This window comes from Tauraco erythrolophus, chromosome Z (assembly GCF_009769465.1).
Source record: "Tauraco erythrolophus isolate bTauEry1 chromosome Z, bTauEry1.pri, whole genome shotgun sequence".
Taxonomy (NCBI): Eukaryota; Metazoa; Chordata; class Aves; order Musophagiformes; family Musophagidae; genus Tauraco; species Tauraco erythrolophus.
Window position 1 is genome coordinate 41,351,559 of NC_141496.1, and position 18,806 is coordinate 41,370,364.

General features: G+C 42.7%; 1 protein-coding gene across 1 annotated transcript; it reads right to left on the bottom strand.

Moving 5' to 3' along the window:
* Nucleotides 1-535: 535 nt before the first annotated feature.
* Nucleotides 536-16,841, bottom strand: CKMT2 (creatine kinase, mitochondrial 2). Its single transcript, XM_009993167.2, has 9 exons — nucleotides 16,693-16,841; nucleotides 15,083-15,281; nucleotides 13,778-13,873; nucleotides 12,775-12,996; nucleotides 10,334-10,419; nucleotides 7,703-7,826; nucleotides 4,519-4,653; nucleotides 4,063-4,188; nucleotides 536-655 (listed from the first exon to the last, which is right to left on the bottom strand). Exons 1-9 carry the CDS (start codon nucleotides 16,839-16,841, stop codon nucleotides 536-538), a joined length of 1,257 nt encoding a protein of 418 aa, XP_009991469.1.
* Between the last annotated feature and the right edge of the window lie 1,965 nt (nucleotides 16,842-18,806).

Below are 18,806 nucleotides of genomic sequence, written 5' to 3' on the forward strand. Positions count from 1 at the left end.
TGGCAGGTCAAGTGGTGGACTTCAGAGACCGAAAGCATGTGCAGCTGCCTACTCTAGTTAACTATTGAACTCACCACGATGTCCAATGGTTGCTGAAAATCAATGAGCACTTCACAACAGCTGCTCCTCAGGCTGGCAGATTTCAGCTGCCTGGACAGTCACTGGAGAGAAGTGTGTCTGAATGAAAATCAAGTGTTTATAGGAGACTTTGTAAGTATGGCTGTAAGTGCAAATGCAGACTAGAATTTAGGATTGGTGCTTTTTGCGTTATTCAGTTAATACTTTTCTTACCACCAACCAAGAAAGAAGGGGAAGCTGTTCCCACAAAAGAGCGTACCGTGGGGGTTGTACCAGGTGCATCTTATCAGAGCTGCACAAAGACTAGTTTCTGCCAGTGCAGCCAAGCATCTAAGGAGACATCAGGTATTGGGTAGTGTTTTATTACACAAGATATTTATACAGAGATGTACAGAGGTGCCTTTCTGTCAGAATGGCAGCCATATTTTCCATCAGTTGCTAGCCATCAGCAGCAACATCACTTCCTGCCAAACTGAGGCAATGGTGGTGGCACTTTGATGTCTTGACCTCTTTCCAGTTTCTTCTCACAGTCAACTAGGTAATTGACCCCGTCAATGACAATCTGAACTAGCTCCACCTGCAACAAGAAGAAGAAAACAGTAATAATAGAATCTTCAGCTAATACTCTTAGAGGAAGAGAAATTTGGCTTGTACTGCAATGACAGCAGGTGAAGCTGTAAGTAAGGAGAGTCATGGCAGAGATCACACAGCCTGTGGCACAGGGCGTATATAGGTCATGCTGATCTGGTGGAAACCCATAGCAGTTCCCTTCTGTTTGCCCTGAGTTTGGGCTACCAATAACAGAAATTTTCAAATAGGTTCCTAAAGTTACTTCCACCAAAGTCTGCTCCTACTCATATTCCTATAGGAGCAAAGCAAACAAACAGAAGTCATTACAGAAAATGTTTAGATGTGAGTTGAGAGACCTATTTCAAATGTGACCACCGTGAGGATGCAGGACCCTCCCCAGAAGTTTGCTGAAAAGTAACGCGTGGCACAGCCGGGATGCCTGTCTGTTGTGCTCCCCACACTCATGTTTGAGGATGAAGAAACCAAAACAGCGGTGCTGTGAATGCTTAGCATCATGGGGCAGTTCTTGCTGGAGCAGCAGATGTCCTTGCTGTGTCTCCCCAGCCCATGCCACCCCTGTGCTTGCAGGAGCATTTGTGTGAGCACTGATGTTTCAGCTCCTGATTGACACTGGCAGGGGTGGGATTAGCTCCAGGCCCAGAGCAGCACCAAAATCTGCAATTCTGTATGGCAGGCGTAGTGCCGTTTTTGTAACCTTTTTCAAAATTGCTGAAGAATACAAAGTGCCTTGTCCCCAGCAGACTTTCTCCACAGGCGGTGACGTGACAGGTGACAGGCCCTGTTGTATTGTTAGCCAGCAAGCTGTAGCACTGATTTTTCTTAGTCTTCATGAAATAGTTCATTAGCAACCTTTAATGACTGGTTTGTCAAAACCAAATGTGAAGACTAAATCCCATTGTCTCTTTATTGTGACAGTTGCTGATTTTCAAGGGGTTTGTTTTCACTATAAAGAATTCAGTGGCTTAGCAGTTTATTTTATTGTCTTTTACAGACCAGCTGTGTTGGGAAATCAGAGGTCTGAATTTGCAGCCTCCAGGAGAAAAGGAATTTGATATTAAGTTTGCATTGATCAGTAACTGAAACAAAGCAAAAATACAAACAATTTTACCCTGCACCTTTGGGAACATAATTCAGTTTTGCAAACACATTTACCACATAATGGAATTTATTTTATTATGTACTGAAAAAAAATAATCTTATAATAAAACATGTCTATCCCCTTGTGTTTGTCTTGTCTTATTTAGATTTCAAAATCTTCAAGGCAGGGGTTGTATCTTAACTATTGGCTTAATATTTTGAGACCTTACTGTACGAGGAATCACCGACTTCAGTGGAAGTTTTCATATAAGCAAAAATCTGTAGGCTTAGGCCATCTGTCAGTAGAATTCATATTAGTTAATCATGCCATGTAATCCTTTTGTACTATTAGTGTTATTTTAGTATAAAGCACACTCGATGATATTTCTGGTATTAATAAATGTCTTTGTCGCATGCTGGTTTTGCAAATTATAAAGCTTAGTTTAGTTCCAAAGGAACATAGTTGCCTACATCAAACTCCAGAATTTAAAATTTCCAAACCTCTGTCCAAATGCCCCTTGGCTGTGAAGACATTCAAGGACATGCCCGAATAAGAAAGCACAGAAGACCTGACTTGGCTCTGTGAGGTGAGTGAGGATGGGAAGCCAGCTGGCTGGCTGTGGACCAGTTTGAATTTAGTTGTAACCCAGGTACATTATCCCAGGGTCATATTCGTGTTATGAAAACCTACCAAGAATTGGGGGTGAACGCAGGTGTTGAGGCTGCAACAGCAGGACCAAACTGCATCCATATCTAAGCTGCCAAAGCCTCTCAATGCTATGCTATTATGGATAAACACGCCTTGGCAGCATGCTTTTCTTTGCAATGTAGTTACGTCTTGCGGCAATGCCTGTGAGGTAATTAAAATTTTACTGCTGGGCAAGCAGGTGGCCCTTCAAATCATGACATATACAAGCAAGTTGGCATCTGAGCCCAAATTGTGTATTGCATTGCTGGTGGAGAAAAAAAGTCCTCAGGAGACATCAGTCCCACTAGGGCCTGCCTGGTTGACCATAGCCTGAGAGGTTACAGGACGCACCTGGGGCGTAGAAGACATATTTGACAGAAGGTTTGAACCTTGTGTTTCCTATGTGCTAGCAGAGCACTCAAATCACTGAAGTCACAGAGTCTTGCAAGGTAAATTTTTGTCTCAATTATTCTTGACGTGGCCAAGGATGAACACAGTCCTGGTCTCGGTGAGGAAAGGGAAGCTGTCGTGGTGCCACAGGACTTGCAGCCTGTGACCTGGAATATGGGTTTGGCTCAGGCAGAGCTAGCAGGAGGAGGCTACAGCTCTTTGACACAGCTGCATCTCCCCCATTGTCCAATAGATTTGCTCTTAGGAGCTGTTCTGCTTTATAAAATACTTGAATGTGAAATTGGAATGGGGTTTGGGACCTGAGCCTCCCAGGAGAGCAGCAGCACCACTAGGCTGTAGGGTCATTTCTACTCTCTGGCAAACAAAATACTCATTCAAATTGAAATAGCTTCAAAACAAATGTCTGAGACGAACCCATCTCATCATAGCCTACAGCCCAACAGGGAGGGCTCAGAGCTGATGTTTAAATCTTTACCCTGATTTAAGCCTAACTATCCTGTGTCCTCTGCTTAGTGCCACACAGGCCATGTGAAGATGATAGCACCAAGTCCTTCTCCTCATTTTGGAGTGAAAGGATTGGCCTTATCCTAACTGTGGAGAAGGCAGGTGGCTCTGAGCACTAAAAGGAACACAACACCTTAAACCAGTCTTGCTTTCAGTGCCTGATTCCCAGAGGGGGTTAGGACTCGATCCCTGCTGCTTTCCCCAACATTTTGCAGCAGGTACAGCAGGTGCTGCCCAGTACGTAGTAGCTAGCTCAGTGCCCACTGTACCACTTATAAATGTGTCTCATGTCCAGCACTGCAGAGATTGACAGACACTGATCTCGTAGCCGGGCACTCCAGCAGGCAGGGAGTTTGTGCTGTGGTGCTGAAAAACATCATCCTGAGGGATGTCTGTTACCAAATTGAAACCTTTCCAGCACCTGCGTGCTCTCAACGGAGATCCTCAGCACATGGTGCAAGCAAGTCACATTTGTGGAACTTGATCAGGGTTGGTTTTATTCATTGCTGTAACAGGAATATTTGTCAAGCACTTCATGCGTGTTAATAATTTTCCTCTGAGTAAGTGTTTCTATTGGACTAGATTCATCAGGAGTGAAAACTGCCACAGCTCCCCTGAGGTCAGTGGAGCAAACCCAACTGAAGGGAAACTGACTCCTATCAGCACAGATCTGAGCTAAAAAGCGAGGGGAGGGAAAAAAAGGAACGAGTTACCTCTGAGCGACCCATGCGGTCCAGGTTGGAGATATCATACACATCCGCTACAGCTGCCGTGTCCACTCCGCCAGTGCCACGCTTTTGAAGACGCAGATTCTCCAGGATTTTTGGAAACCTGGGATCCTATCATAAGAAACAGGTTTGAGCTTATTGCCTTTTACCCTGCCCATTGTGCTGAATTGCGTCAATGCTATTATCCATGACTTAATAGCATCTCCAGAAAGACAGGCTGAGATGGATAGCTTTCTCCATCCTTGGATTACAGCCTATCTTAGTGTTTGAGTAGAAGGATTTCCATAACAAATACAATAATTTGCAGAATAAAAGTGTGATCAATTAGTCATGTATTATCCCTGGGACCTTGTTACACGTCATGCTAATGTGCAGTCGCTGTAAGCTATCATTTTTCATTTGTTCCTTTATAAATCAGGAGAGCTGATTTATGTCACGTACCTTGCTAAGCCTGGGCAGCTTAACATGGACTCCAGCGCGTAAACCAGTTCCCAGGTTGGAAGGACAGGTCAGAACATATCCAAGACGCTCATTCCACATGAACTCCCAGCCCCGTTCTTTAATTAATCTTTCCACCTATGATGGGAAGAAAAAAAAAAAAAAAAAAAGCAAAAAGAAAAGAGAGCACACAAACGTATTTTAAGACATCTGCTTATACCTGTGATTCTTTTCATCATATATCTGAGGTGATGATGAACTGCACTAACACAGAATCATACAATCATAGAATCATCTGGTTGGAAGAGACCTTCAAGATCATCGAGTCCAACCATTCACCCTGGACTGCCAGGGTCCCTAAACCATGTTGCTCAACACCAAATCTACATGGTTTTTAAACACCTCCAGGGATGGGGACTTCACCACCTCCCTGTTCCAATACTAAGCACCAGTGGAGCTGCACAAATTTACAGGCAAGTGCAGTCTGGTTTGGGTCTGACGTAAGTGTTTGTGTTCATCAGACACCAAGATTCCCAGTGCATATTACAGGATTTCTTCATTGTTTTCTCATGACCACTGTCTTGGAGAGTCTTTCTCACTCTATCACAAAGCAACCAGCCATGATGGTTTGGTATAGCCTTAGCCCATGAAGTCATATCTCCACATAAGAATTAATGACTTTTGCCATGCATTTCTAACCTTGGTATTTTTGGAGCAAGGTTGAAACACACAAGCCCAAAGGACTCAAATGCTATGAAGCAAACAAAAGGAGCTGAAGCTGAGTTTTGTGTCATTTCCGAGGTGATTCCATGACTGTCGGGGAGGACACTTGGCTTCTAACAGCCTGGTATTAACAGCCTCATTGCCATTATAAGGAGACAACATTTCTTGTATATAATGCTTTTCATTAGTAGATCTCTTACCGGATTAGAAAGGAGAGTGAAATAATTATGAGCAGAAAAATCACAAGACTCTCTTGACCTTTGAATAGGCTGTTATTCTGATCGCCCATCTACACTTCCAGGACTTACTTTTGTGATGCAAATACAATTCCAATTCAATTCTCTTCTCCAGAGGAGAATTAGGTACATAGAATCATAGAATCATAGAAAGGTTTGGGTTGGAAGAGACCTCAAAGATCATCTAGTTCCAACCCCCCTGCCATGGGCAGGGAAACCCTCCACTACACTAGGTCGCCCAAAGCCTCGTCCAACCTGGCCTTGAACACTTCTGGGGATGTGGCATCTACAACTTCTCTGGGCAACCTGTTCCAGTGCCTCACCACCCTCTGAGTGAAAAATTTCTTCCTTATATCTAATTGAAATCCCTGAGGAACACCACTCGTCACAGGCCTCCATGTGGACATTGAACTGTTGACCACAACTCTTTGAGTGCGACCATCCAGCCAATTCCTTATCCACCGAGTGGTCCATCCATCAAAACCATGTCTTTCCAGTTTGGAGGCAAGGATGTTGTGTGGGACAGTATCAAATGCTTTGGATAAGTCCAGGAAGACAATGTCAGCTGCTCTTCCCCTGTCCATCAATGCTGTAACCTCATCATAGAAGGAAATCAGCCCATGCTTATAAGACCTCTGCAAATATAGGTGATACTTCCATTTTGCAGAACGATATAGAATAAAGGACTCTCATAACATCATTGCTATATTGTGTGAGGACACCAGAATTAATGATGGGAAACAAGACCTGATTTCCTGCCTCAGACACCTGCTCTGGTCGTGGTTCCCAAATCTGTCTGACCACATCCCATGGCCAAGCCCATAGGTCCACCTGTGGTGAACATGAGCTAAGCACAGTAGCAGATATAAAGCTGGGAACAGCATCTGCAAGCCATGTTACCTGGGCCACCACCCTGTACACTGTTCTGCCTCATGGGTATACCTTGGAAACATAACAGGTCCCAGTTAACCACTCCAATGCCAAAGAAGCATACTTTATGTGCTTTCATTTTCTGTGTTCCCAAACCTGCTACATTCCCTAGGGATGCTCTGAACTTCTACTGCTTCCACTAGCAAGAGATCCTAGTTCCCTGCTGTCCCTGCTTAGCCTTGCATTTTTTTGGCTGGGGGCTGTGAAGTGGTGGGGAGGGAGTGCACAGCTGTATTAGCTCTACACTTCCTGGGGATTTTCTGAGACAGAGGTGTCTCTAGAAAGCCAGAGAAGCTGTTTTGCCAGGGCATGATGAATGAAATGAGTGGTCCAAGGCCAGCCAAATTTGCATTTCCAGGAAGAAGAGCAGTGTGATGGAGAAAATTGCTGTTCCTTCACGGTTCAGGTGAAGTAAGTGTGCCAAGGACCGCAATGGGGAGAAATACTCGTTTTACGCAGCCTGAATACTCTTACAGTCTTGGAGACAATTTCAAGCCCATTTCAACTTTCCGCAGCTTGACCTCTAGGCATTCCTGTACTATGGCAATCCATCCAGGAATGATGTGGACAAGAGTAGTGAACAATTGTGTTTGGCCATGACACCTGTTCCACTGCACCATGTTACATTGCCTTTGGGACACAGTAAAGTTCTCTGTTAAAGCAACATTTTCTGTGCCAGAGCCAACTTGCACCATACCTGGATTGTCTAGACAGAACTCTTTTAACCCACACACTGTCTCATGAAGGCTTTTCTGTCTTCGTGAATATCTAGACCAGAATAAAATCCCTTGTTCTTAGTATTTTAATCACAAAACCCGTATCTCCCCAAAAGTGGCAGCGAGCCAAAGTGTCCTGAGCCCTGAGTCCTGTGCATAGCCTCAGCAGCATCCACTCCCCTCCCAGCATCAGGGATGAGAACGAGGAGGCTGGGCCAAATAAATTCTTTATTCAAGCAGATCATGCAGTCCAAACAAAATGCCTGATTTATGAACTCCCAGAGCCCACTGGGACAAAATGGCAAAAAAGGGATATGTCTTTAGCCAACCTGTGCTTAAGATTTTAATGCAAAAACTATAAAGACATTGTATTTATTTTTCCCTAGAAGTCAGCTAGCAATTTTCCCATGTTTCCTTCTTTAACTGCATTAGTGTGGGTTGCTGTGTGGACTGGTGTTACTTCATTTTGTTGCTCCCAGAGATATCTGTTCAGTAGGAACTTCAGTACAAACAGTTGTGAGCTGTGCTGACAACAGCCCAGCGATAAACAAACAGGAATTAATAAACTCATGGAGATACTACCTCTTTTAAACCACGGCAAAATCTTTCAAACACCCGTTTCATGTTGCCACCCTTCTCCATGGAGATCACCCTGGTGTGGTCCTCTTCATTAATCCAGATGAGAAACGTCTTGTCGTTGTTATGCCTGGTTGAGAGGGAAACAAAGAGTATCTTTAAAAAGGCAAGCCCTGAAAAATAATTCTCAGTTTCCTTAGTTTTATCACAGTCTTTTGGGGCTGTGGAGAGGTTAAGCACAGCAAAGTAACACTGTTCTGTGGAGTTAAAGATTTGAGCTGCTTTCCCATTCAGATCCCCCATGCCAATGGCACTACGCAGGTTTTTTGGGCACAGCGAGAAGAGTAGTTTTTCTGATCACACCATGCTGCCATGGTGCTGGGAGAGGAAAAACATGTTATCCTCTAGCGTGAGCACAGCTGGGAGGTGCAGCAAAGGGAGAAGCCAAGCTCTGCGTCCTCTGCCCCCAGGGACAGGTTTTATTGTTGTGAGGAAACTGTGCAGCTAGGGGAAAAATCTAACATTCACTTGCTGCTGGGAGCCAAGCAATGTGTCCTTACTTAACTGTATTCTCCCCTAAATCAAATCCCAGTGCCCTCTGTATCGCTTGGTAGCCCTGGATTGCCACATCAGTCAAGTTATGTGTCTGAGGACAGCAGCTGCATGTTGCTTCCGGACCACGCATTAGCGATGCTGGCTTGTCAGTCGAGATAAAAGCCCCTGAAGATACCCACTCTTGCTTCAGACAAATCAGTTGTGGCTAGGTTGATTTAATTGCTGAGGCAAACCTGAGGTCACTTTTCCTGGCTTTTTCCCCACTGCCTCTGTCTTCTACTACAGCCTTTCTGCAGCATGTAGAAGGTGATTGATGGGATCAGACTCATTCGTACAAACAGTGGAATATTACAAAGTTTGAAACACATGAAATTTGTAAGTTCAACTTCACCAAGAGGTTGACTTTCAGCTGGTCTTTTACTGTGCCTCAAGGTGGGTTTTTTTGCACTTGGAGTTTGCCAACGCAACACCGAGCAGGTGTAAAACATCCTGTGCCCTGACATTATGGTCACCCAAGGTCCGGTTACCTCGTCTTCAGTCACGTACAAATGTTCAGGGGAGAGTTTTCCAAATAGTCTGAGGTTGTCCTGACTCAGCTCCTCATTTAAATAATGAAATCTCCCCATTGTTTTAAGGAACACAAAGGGAGGCCACGCTGAGTGCGTTTAAACTATGCCATTGCCACCAGTGACGTTGGTGGGAACAGCCCTGCAGCCCATAACAAGGCCAAGATCACAATCATCATAAGCAAAATAATTTCCAGAACGTGTATTCTTTTAGACAACAATTTCTTGCAAGAGAAAGATTTTCCAAATGTGGCTTACCAAAATCTTTTCCAGTCATACAAATTTTTTTTCCAGTCTGCCTGATATTTCATATGTAAAACAAAACAAAACACGGGTCTGTTTTATTCAGGAGATCTCTGGATAGTGATTATTGTCGGTACTTCTCCTGTTTGTTTGCAGAGGCCATGAATGGGATGCCTCAGCTTCATCTTTTTCCTCTTCCTCAGATTTAGATGAGGAACAGGGAACTAATCTGAAGCTTGTTGAAACAAAAAAGTCCTCACAGATTTCCAGCAGGTCATCAGGTTTCCTGGGTGGCCAGGTTTCATAGTGCCTGCTCCCCAAAAGAAATCAGGTTTTAGCTCAGCTCAGTCATACTGGCAGTGCTTCTGAACATGAGCCACTATGATCAGACATGGCTTGGAGAACAGCTGGGATTTTTTTTTCCACATAAAGTTCCATCCTCTCTGAAAGACCTGAACCTGCCTAGAGCAAGGGGATAGGCTGGGTGACTCCTCAGAATCCTTTTTAGTCTAATTTTTCAGAATTAAAGCATCTGGTAGTGCCTAGATATATACCAGGATGGATGCAGATGCTATGCACAGCACAGCTGCTCCCATCCTCTGCTAGCACTGATCTCAGAGCTGTTATCCCTTTCTCTCCACAGAAAATACCATATTCAGGCATAAAATACATCATGTGTTGTGAAACGAGAAATAGACCTACGAAATAGGAAATTCAACTTCTGTATCTTCTTCTTGTCCAGTTCATTGGAAAGAAGGGGTTAATTTGAGCTCTGGGAATTGACACTTGACAGTGAGGAGGAGGACAGAAATTTGCAACATGTTGTCTGGCAGCTGTATGGCTGGCCGTGGATTCCCAGCTGATGTCATGGCTACAATCTGGTGTTAAAGCTGCTTTTGAAACCTCAACTCTGTCAAATGCATGGTGGTTTACAGGCTCTTTCCCAAGTCATTTTTTTTTGTCTAGAAATAGAAAAAATGGAGATAAAACCCAAAGAAAGAGCCATGCTTATGATGCTGTGTTGTGTGGATGATATTAGTGATGTCTTCTTGAATATAAAGGTCTTACCTATTCTGTTGTTCATTACTGCGTTTTGTTTGTTTGTTTGTTTCTTTGTTTGTTTTAAATTAAGCAAGAAAAACTTTTGTTTAAAAAGCAAACTGAACATGCTGTGAGTATGGGGACAGAGCGTCTGCAAGGTTAGGACAAGCAAGGAGGTTTGTAACACAATCTTTAAAACACGACACAAGCTTCTGCACATCACACAACGTACCAGATTCCTCTAGCATCTGGCCAGTCACGTGCCATCCCAGCACATGTTAGCAAAGGGGACACTGGCTTATCAAAGAGAAAATGATCCTGGACACCAAAACGGAGCCAAAGGGAGAGAGGAAGAGAGAGAAAACAAAACAAAATTCAAGTTTATTCAAGGAAGCAGTATAAGGCTGTCTAATATAGTTTATGTGAAGGCAATCAATGTACAAGTAAAACACATAGCACAGCTTGTGAATCTGGTTCCTTCTTCTGAAAACTAAGAGCACTTTACCCAGGTGGTTTTCTTGAGTCCTGCAGATTCTCACTGACATTGGTAAAATTACCATGTTTTGCCAAAAACATCTATCAAAAGGAGGGAGGAATGGGAGGTGGGGAGCTAATACCACATGCACACACCAAAGGGTACTCTGGAGGGACCTGGCTGCTAGCACCAGAGATGTTTTCTACATACAGACATACTTCAGGGTAGGAGAAGGCAATGAGTTCTTGAAGACTGAGAAAAAAAAAAAAAGAAGATAGTTCTGAAAAGATATTTCTCCAGCACAGAGGTTTAGCAATTTATTCTGAGCATGAAGTCAAGGTAGGAATTAAATCAGCGCTAAGCGTGACCTTTTGGAATCACAGACTTGTCCTGTTCCTTAACAGAGGTGCTATTTCTGATTTAATAAATGTAACGCTGTGCCACTGACTTGCTGCATTTTAGATAATTTAGTTTTTTAACTGAGCTGTTTTTTTCCCAAGCAAATAAGTGTTCAATTTTCATGTGTGTGATGAAAAATAATCAGTTCTTAATTCCTCAAATACTGCCATACTGTGGAGGATTTGAAGGGGGTTTCTTAGTTGTTTTGGTTTGGGTTTTTTTGTGGGTTTTTTATTTTATTTTTTTAAAATCTAGGGTTTAATAAAGAATAGTGAGGCAAGCTACCCAGAAATAAATATGACACGGTAGACAAGTTGATACACTTTACTTCTTTTCCCCCGTAGTGGAGAATTTTAGGTTTTCATTTTTGAATACTCTGTGATAGACAGGATGCAGCCAGAACCCCAACCATGCAGAAAGAAAAGGCATAAAGCTCTCTCTGCTCATCACAGGGACACAGAATTTCCTTCCTCAGCTTGCTCTACTCGACACTTTTGCTTGAAAGAAAAAACACTATTAGGTTCTCTTACGTGCATACGACCCAAATCTACAAAGTACCAAATGCCTTCTGTGCTGAATGCCATTCAGCTAGCACTGATTTGATCTTACCAAGACCAAGTGGTGCTTATTAAAGACTGACGGAAAGCCTGATACTGTAGAGGTTCAAGGTCCTAAAGTACCGGAGGAGGTAAACAATGGTATGAGTCTGAGGTGACAACATTCAATGCCCTGATTTCTATAAATTTGCAAACAAACAAAACAACGTAAAATGCTGAATTGTTGGAGCCTATTCCACTTCCCAAAGCACTTAGCTTTAAACCATGAAGGAATTATATTCTCCACACTCCTATTTCGACCTCTGCTTTCTGAGAAGCTGAGTCCTGCTGAAAAAGGTGATGAAATAAAACCTACAATAGGTCATCGACATCTTGTCAATAAACATACTACTGAGGACAATCAATTTAAAAAGTTACTGACCTTACATAAATTCTTAACTCCTGGTTAATCCAGACTATGACACATTTATAACCAGGGTTATAAATAATTATGTTGCTTCATCAGCTCCCTTTTGGTTGATTTTATGGATTAAAGTGCCATGAATATAGATAACAGGATACAACCATTCCTTTGGATATTTAAAATGCACATCCAAGGTTTGTTTGACATGTCACATGCTGTGACAAAGTCCATTATGAAAATCCTTATGTTTCCATCTCCGTGACAGTGAAAACTGTCATTATGGGCCTCATCCTTCAAGTACTTAAACATAGTTACAGGACTGGGAAAAGGCCACCTGGGTGCTGTTGGCTACAACCATTTTGGGGAAATTAGAATTAGTGAAGTTTTGACATAAAGAAATTACAGCCAAAAGACCCCCATCTCGACAGTCTGGAATACAGATAAATATGTAATGCTTATTTCAATGTAATATTTTTACTTAAAATGGTTATTAATATAGAAAATACCAATCTTTGCTCAATGAAATGACCAAGAAAAAGTCCTGAATGTACATGGTTATTTGTCCAAAGAGGTGGCAGCAGCAATGTATATTTGATTTGACATAGATCTTGCTATCTGGAATATAACTCCATCTTTCGGACCTGCTTGGTGATGTACTTAGCCAAAATATAGACCCTGGATGATGTGCCATTATATTAAAAATATTGTCCATTAACTACTGGGTTAATGCTATGATTATGCTCGTTAGCTACACAGGAAAGCATGTACCTCAAAGAAATACAAAGGTTAAGATAAACGATAGTAAATGAAGGTGATGTCAGCACTGGAGCTGTACTTACATCAATAAGCTGCTGCTGATCTCTCTCAGACATATTGGTCAAGCTGTAGTACTTCCCAGAGAGGTCTCCTTTCAGCCCAGAGAGCGCGGTGACCACGACGTTCTCCACCTCCCTCCGCTCTGCCCTGGAGCAGGCAGGAGGAAGGCTGAGACCCCGGATGCTGCGGCCAGTCCGCACCCGTGATGAGAGGACGTAGCGCTCGTCAAATTGACCCTGGGTGATCTGGAGGAAGAATGTTTCATTAGTTCACACACAATCCTCTGTGTTGTACTACACCATTAAAAAAAAAAAAAAATCCCATTGTACAAAAAGAGGAGCATCTTTCTGCCCGGGCATGATGACCTCTCCATGAGATCACAAATACTCAGGGTACCAGGAGCCCCTCAAAGTTTCAAACATCAGGATTTTATTTTAGGAGCAATGAGTTTCTTTGGCTGAATGAATGCGGCAGAGTAGCCAGCTAGCCCTTCATGGTTCCAAAATATGAAGGAATCTGAATGGCTTTTAGAAGCATGGATGTGGGCAGAAGCAGGGGGCCAGGTGCAGAAAATCCTTATTAAGAGGAAAGCCTAAGGAGATGGTAAACCCCAGTGTACTTGAACTATGAAGGAAAAATTAAGCAGCAGGAAGGTTTGATCACATGTATGTGGGCATAGTGGAGGCAGCATCTGCTTTCAGTCCAACCATTAGACACAGGGTTATCTGTAAACTCATGAACAGACCCACAGTGCCAAGTGAGACTGTGGCCCAAATGCTTAGTACAGTTGGGACCGATGGCCCCTTGAGGAACAAGGTAGGGATGCAGCTGTCTTGCTGTTAGTGGCATCCCACTTTCTTTAATTCTAAAATTACTGGTTTTGGAGTTGGATTAGGAAAAATAAAATCACTATTACATACAATACCATCACTAAAAATCACTATTACAATCAATACCACCACTAATACACACATGTAAGAAGAATCCCTTAGCCTTTATTGTATCATTCATCTATTTCAATCCTACCTTGGATGCATCCAGGTCCGTGTGGTGCTTCATTGTCCGTGGATCATAGCCATTATGTCTTGCTTTAATGACAGGGTCAAAAATCTCAGCAAACACCTATGAAGTCAAGAGAATCTAGAAAGACTCTACAACATCATGGAATTGCTTAAATGCAACAGCTTCAGCCACAGAAGTAGTGCCCTGGCACAGGCTCCTGGGTGAGAAACATAAAGGGGGCTTTGCAACTTCAGACAGGGGTAAATATGAAAAGAGAGAAGGGGTGCTTTTGGCCTTGAACGTACTCTGCAGCAGTTGCTCTTCTTCACAGAAAAAAAAAAAAAAAAAAAAGAAGGTGCAGTTGCACCTTACTTAAGTTACAAACTTACTCTAGTTACCACAGACAGGTACTGGATGTGGTAGCAACCATATTGGGTTTCAGGATGTATTACTAACCAGAACACACACTCAGAGTCCCCTGGCAGCTTGCCTTTTGTTTTTAGGTCATGCAGGATTACTCTATGTCTTCGCTGCCATGGGATACTAGTCCTCATTGGAGCCACTTGGCTTAGTTGTGTCAACACCCATCACAACCACCACACCTTCAGGTGGATGAGAAGCAGTCACATCTAAATGACAATCAAATGACAAGAACCGATAGTCCAGAATGCCAGACGTCCCGGTTCATACTCAGCTGCCCAGTGTTTGGGATGTTGTTAGGACACTGTATAATAGTAGGTACCATTGTATGGTAGACTGAAGGAAGCAGACCATAGAGGTCAATAAAATAAGGATTTCCTTCTCTTTTCCTTTTCTTCTCATTCCAGAGTTAAATAAACCTGTCCATCTTAATGCTGTCTTTCTTCGGCTTTCATGATGATCCAAAAGCTGTAGCTAGACGTCTGGCACTTGCCAGAAGACACTTTAGTTTCACTTCTGCCTCTGCTCTTCCACAATGTAATTTCCACATTACCTTTATTTTATGTGCCTCAGGGTTGCATAGCTTTGCTATAAACTAAGTTTAGTTACAGGAAGGAAGGCAGCTGCTGGAGGCAGGTAGCAGCTGCTCCCAAGCAGGTATATTTTATCAACTTCAATTGCAGCGGAGAGGTCACCTGTAGTAATGCGTCACGTTCATGCATTTCATAAGGTGGAAGAGTAGGGAAAACACCATTTTATGTACATGGCCTGCCCTTTATGTACTGTCTGGGATGCAATTTGTCTAGTGAGCGCATACCCTGCTGGGAATCTTGTCTTCACCCAAGGAGCTCTTGTGAACGATACCACGAAAACAGAAACAAGTGCGACAATATTGTTGAAATGCCTTACCTCGTATGATTCTTCATCACCTGCGACCATGCCCACAGTTTTAATGAAAGGATGGCCAGGATTGTCAACCCCTGTTTGGATGCACTGGTCCAGGGTGTAGCCATTGGGAGTCGACTTGTCCCTCAGCTTAGAGTAAATGGCCGGCGTGAGGCACTCAGCCATGCAGTTGTTGTGTTTGCGGAGATCAGGATAGTCTGCGCTGAAGGGAAGAAAAATCCCAAGCAATTAACGTGACACCTTTGAAGAGTAATCCTTGCTAATTTATGAATCTATTATAGGGATTGGGAGATGCAGAGTACGCAGCATGGTTTAAAAGTATGATTAGTTCTTGGTATATACATTGCATTGAATTTTAGGAAGAGAAGAAGATTCAGGTCACTGAAAGTACTCCACATTGCAAGCTGGTGCGTCACCACACCACCAGGCAGTTGCAGCTTTCTGCTACTTGGGGCCACCAGGCAAATTAATCCCAGTGAGCTCTGAAAGTGTACTAAACCCCGTTAAATCTCTGCTGAGACACTCTTATTCAGAAATAAAAGAGCTCTAACATTGTTTTGTTCAAGCAGGAAGAGAATTAACTTTAACTGGAAAAGTTCTTTTTCATTCAGAGCCCAGGTGCTCTCACAGCTTAGTGGACATCAGTGGGACAGTGATCTACATCAGCTGAGAAGCTCATTCTTCTGAAACATCTGGGTTTGCTTTAATGGCATTATTATTTATAGAAAGCTTCATGGTATACTAAGACAAGGAAAATAAAGATGTTAAGCTTTAGCAAGTCATTTTTGCAAATGAGTCAGACCACATCTACCTTGTACTGGTAATGTTTTACTTTATGCACAACTCCATTATTTCTATATGAATAAAGGTCTGTCAGCCTGATCCATATTGTTTCACAGATTTCATAGATTTCTAGGTTGGAAAAGACCTTAGAAATCATCCAGTCCAACTGTCCCTAATCCCCATTAAACCACATCCCTAAGTAGATCATCCACCCTATGCTTAAACACAGCCAGGGATGGGGACTCAGAAAAAAAACCCAAAAAACTCGTGTTTTTCACAAGCATGGCCAGCAAAGCCAACCTACAGAGAAGGTGGTCTGTAACTAGTTTCTAATCATCAGCCAGCCAGTTTGTAACAGAATTAGGAGTATTTAAAGTACAACAGATATATGGGAGATTTCTTTATTGCTTGCATAATGAAAATGTTTTCACATTTCCTAATGGTAGAGCGCATACAATTAGCCAGACCAATAGACCAAGCTGCAAATCATTCAATAGCTGATGAGATAAAATAAGGACTAATATAGTGCTCTGCCTATAATTTGAAAGATTTGTTAGGTTTGTCGTTGTTCAGCAATGGGTTTTTTTGACAGCTGGTACTATCTCACATCCCTACTTTCTGGTCTTGAGGCCATTGTTGGTGTTACCTCAAACCGAGGTTACTAATAAAGGGTGTTGTTTTTCAGGTCACAAGGCCCATGGACAGACACACAGATGGTGAAGACTCTGCAGCTTTGATGAGCATCTTCTTCGTCCAAAGAGTTAAACATTGTTCCTAGCCCAGTTAACTGGGCGCCGTGCTCAGCTGGCTGCCAAAACCCAAGTCCTTACCTTGGAGGGAAGAGTTTCCGTTTTTCAACAGCAGCCTTCACATTTTGGTGGTTGAGGAGGTACCCGGTGGTTAGCACCCCTGTGCCTGCAGCTGCAAAGAGTGCAGCGGTTGCACGGCCAGCCAGGAGACGACCAAAGGTGCTAGCCATTCCTCTTGGAGGATACGGTATCTGGAAGAGAGGACAGCCCAATGTCAGTCCGTAAGTCCTCATACAGTGTGAATGACAAGTAAACCCTCATTTTTAATGGTACTCCTGTGAAAGAATAATTTTTTTTCTACTATTGGCTTGCACTTACATAGTGTGTTCTGAAAAATGGTTAGTATGCACACGTATCATTTCTATACTTGTACCTTAGGTAGAGTTGGAAATCAGTTGAAATTTTTTTGGTGCTGTATGGAGCATGCAATTTCAAACCCAACACCCTGAATATTTTAATTGTTTCAATGACTTAGAGCCATAATTGAATCCTCTAGCTTGCTTCGTAGCAACAACACATTACACAGAGACATCTTTCCAGTGGCCAAAAAGGTACAGTAAGGTACAGTTACACAAGGCAGGACGTGTCATGAGCTAGGTTGTTCCTTTCAGTGCTGTTACCTACAGAAATTCTTGTGCCTTTTCCATGGTAGCTTGAACTGTTAAGCACGCTGTTCTTTTTCTTCCATACAAATAAAGTTGGGGTAGGCTTGAACTCATCATCCTGCTCACGCCATGGGAAGGGGGATATCCTAGGGACCTAAAAACCTTGAGAGGCGTGGGAAGTGGGAATAGAGGTCAACCCTTCTCTGCCTTTTCCAGTATGTGAATACACTCCATCCAATGGAGCTAGTGGGAGCAAACACCAAAATAAAAGTAGGCGACTCTTTACACCAGTGATCATAGACTTGTGAAACACCTTGTCAAAGGCTGATATGGGTGCAGTAAGTGTGTATGGCTTCAGTGAGAGACTGGACAAGCATGTGGAAGGGAGATTAATTGCAGTCTTCAAGAAGATATAAGAAACAGTCTAGCAAGACAGACACGGATCTGCTAGAGTGGGTCCAGAGGAGGACAATGAAAATTGTTGGAGGACTGGAGCACCTATCCTATGGAGACTAGCTGAGACAGTTGGGGTTGTTCAGCCTGGAGAAGAAAAGACTCCAAGAAGATCTTATTGTGGCCTTTCAATATGTAAAGGGGGTTTATATGAAAGATAGAGAGAGACTTTTTACCAAGGCATGTAGTGACATGTTTTACCAGGGCAACTGTTTTACACTGGAGGAGGGTAGATTTAATTATATAAGGAGGAAATTTTTCACAATGAGGGTGGTGAGACACTGGAACAGGTTGTCCAGAGAAGCTGTGGATGCCCCATCCTTGGAAGTATCCAAGGTCAGGTTGAATCGGTCTTTTAGCAAACAGATCTAGTGAGACATGTCCCTTCCTATCGCAAAGGGGTTGGACTGCATTATTTTTAAAAGTCCCTTCCAGCCCAAACCATTCTATGAATCTGTGATTCTATGAAAGTTCCCTGGTCTGAAATTTGTTTGCTCTACTAATTTTTCCCAGCAGCATGTTCATAGTACAGCTATGGATTTGGGATTGTGTCTGGAGTACAGGAGATCTGTAAGTCTAGCAGAGAAAATGGTATATTCTGTGAGAGTCTGAAGAAGACAATGCACATTTTTTTTTCCAAGAATAAGAACTTGACTAGTATTGCCAGTGACTGTGAGTAACTCGGAAAGATAAAACTCCTGTTTAAAAAAAGGACACAAATTCCAATTTGTGTCAGTGATAGAAGCTAATTCTTAAAACTGGACTCTAGTAAATCATGGTTTTGAAATGGACATGGAAGACTTACAAGAAAATATGAACTTTCCCTCAGGATATGCTGCTTTAATTGTTTTTTCAAAGTTAAAAAAAAAAAAAATAATGTAATATCATCACCATTCTTTCGAAGGTTAAATTAAGCACCTCAAAGCATTTGGTTTTTTTTTTTTTCAGTGAACAAAGTGTTCTAATGTCTTGTAATTTTCATGTAGATCTAAAATTAGCCCCAAACCCTGTAATTATTTGCCTTTTCCACTCCTGACTAAAAACAAACCCAATGTTGCATCTGTACCTTCTTACTTG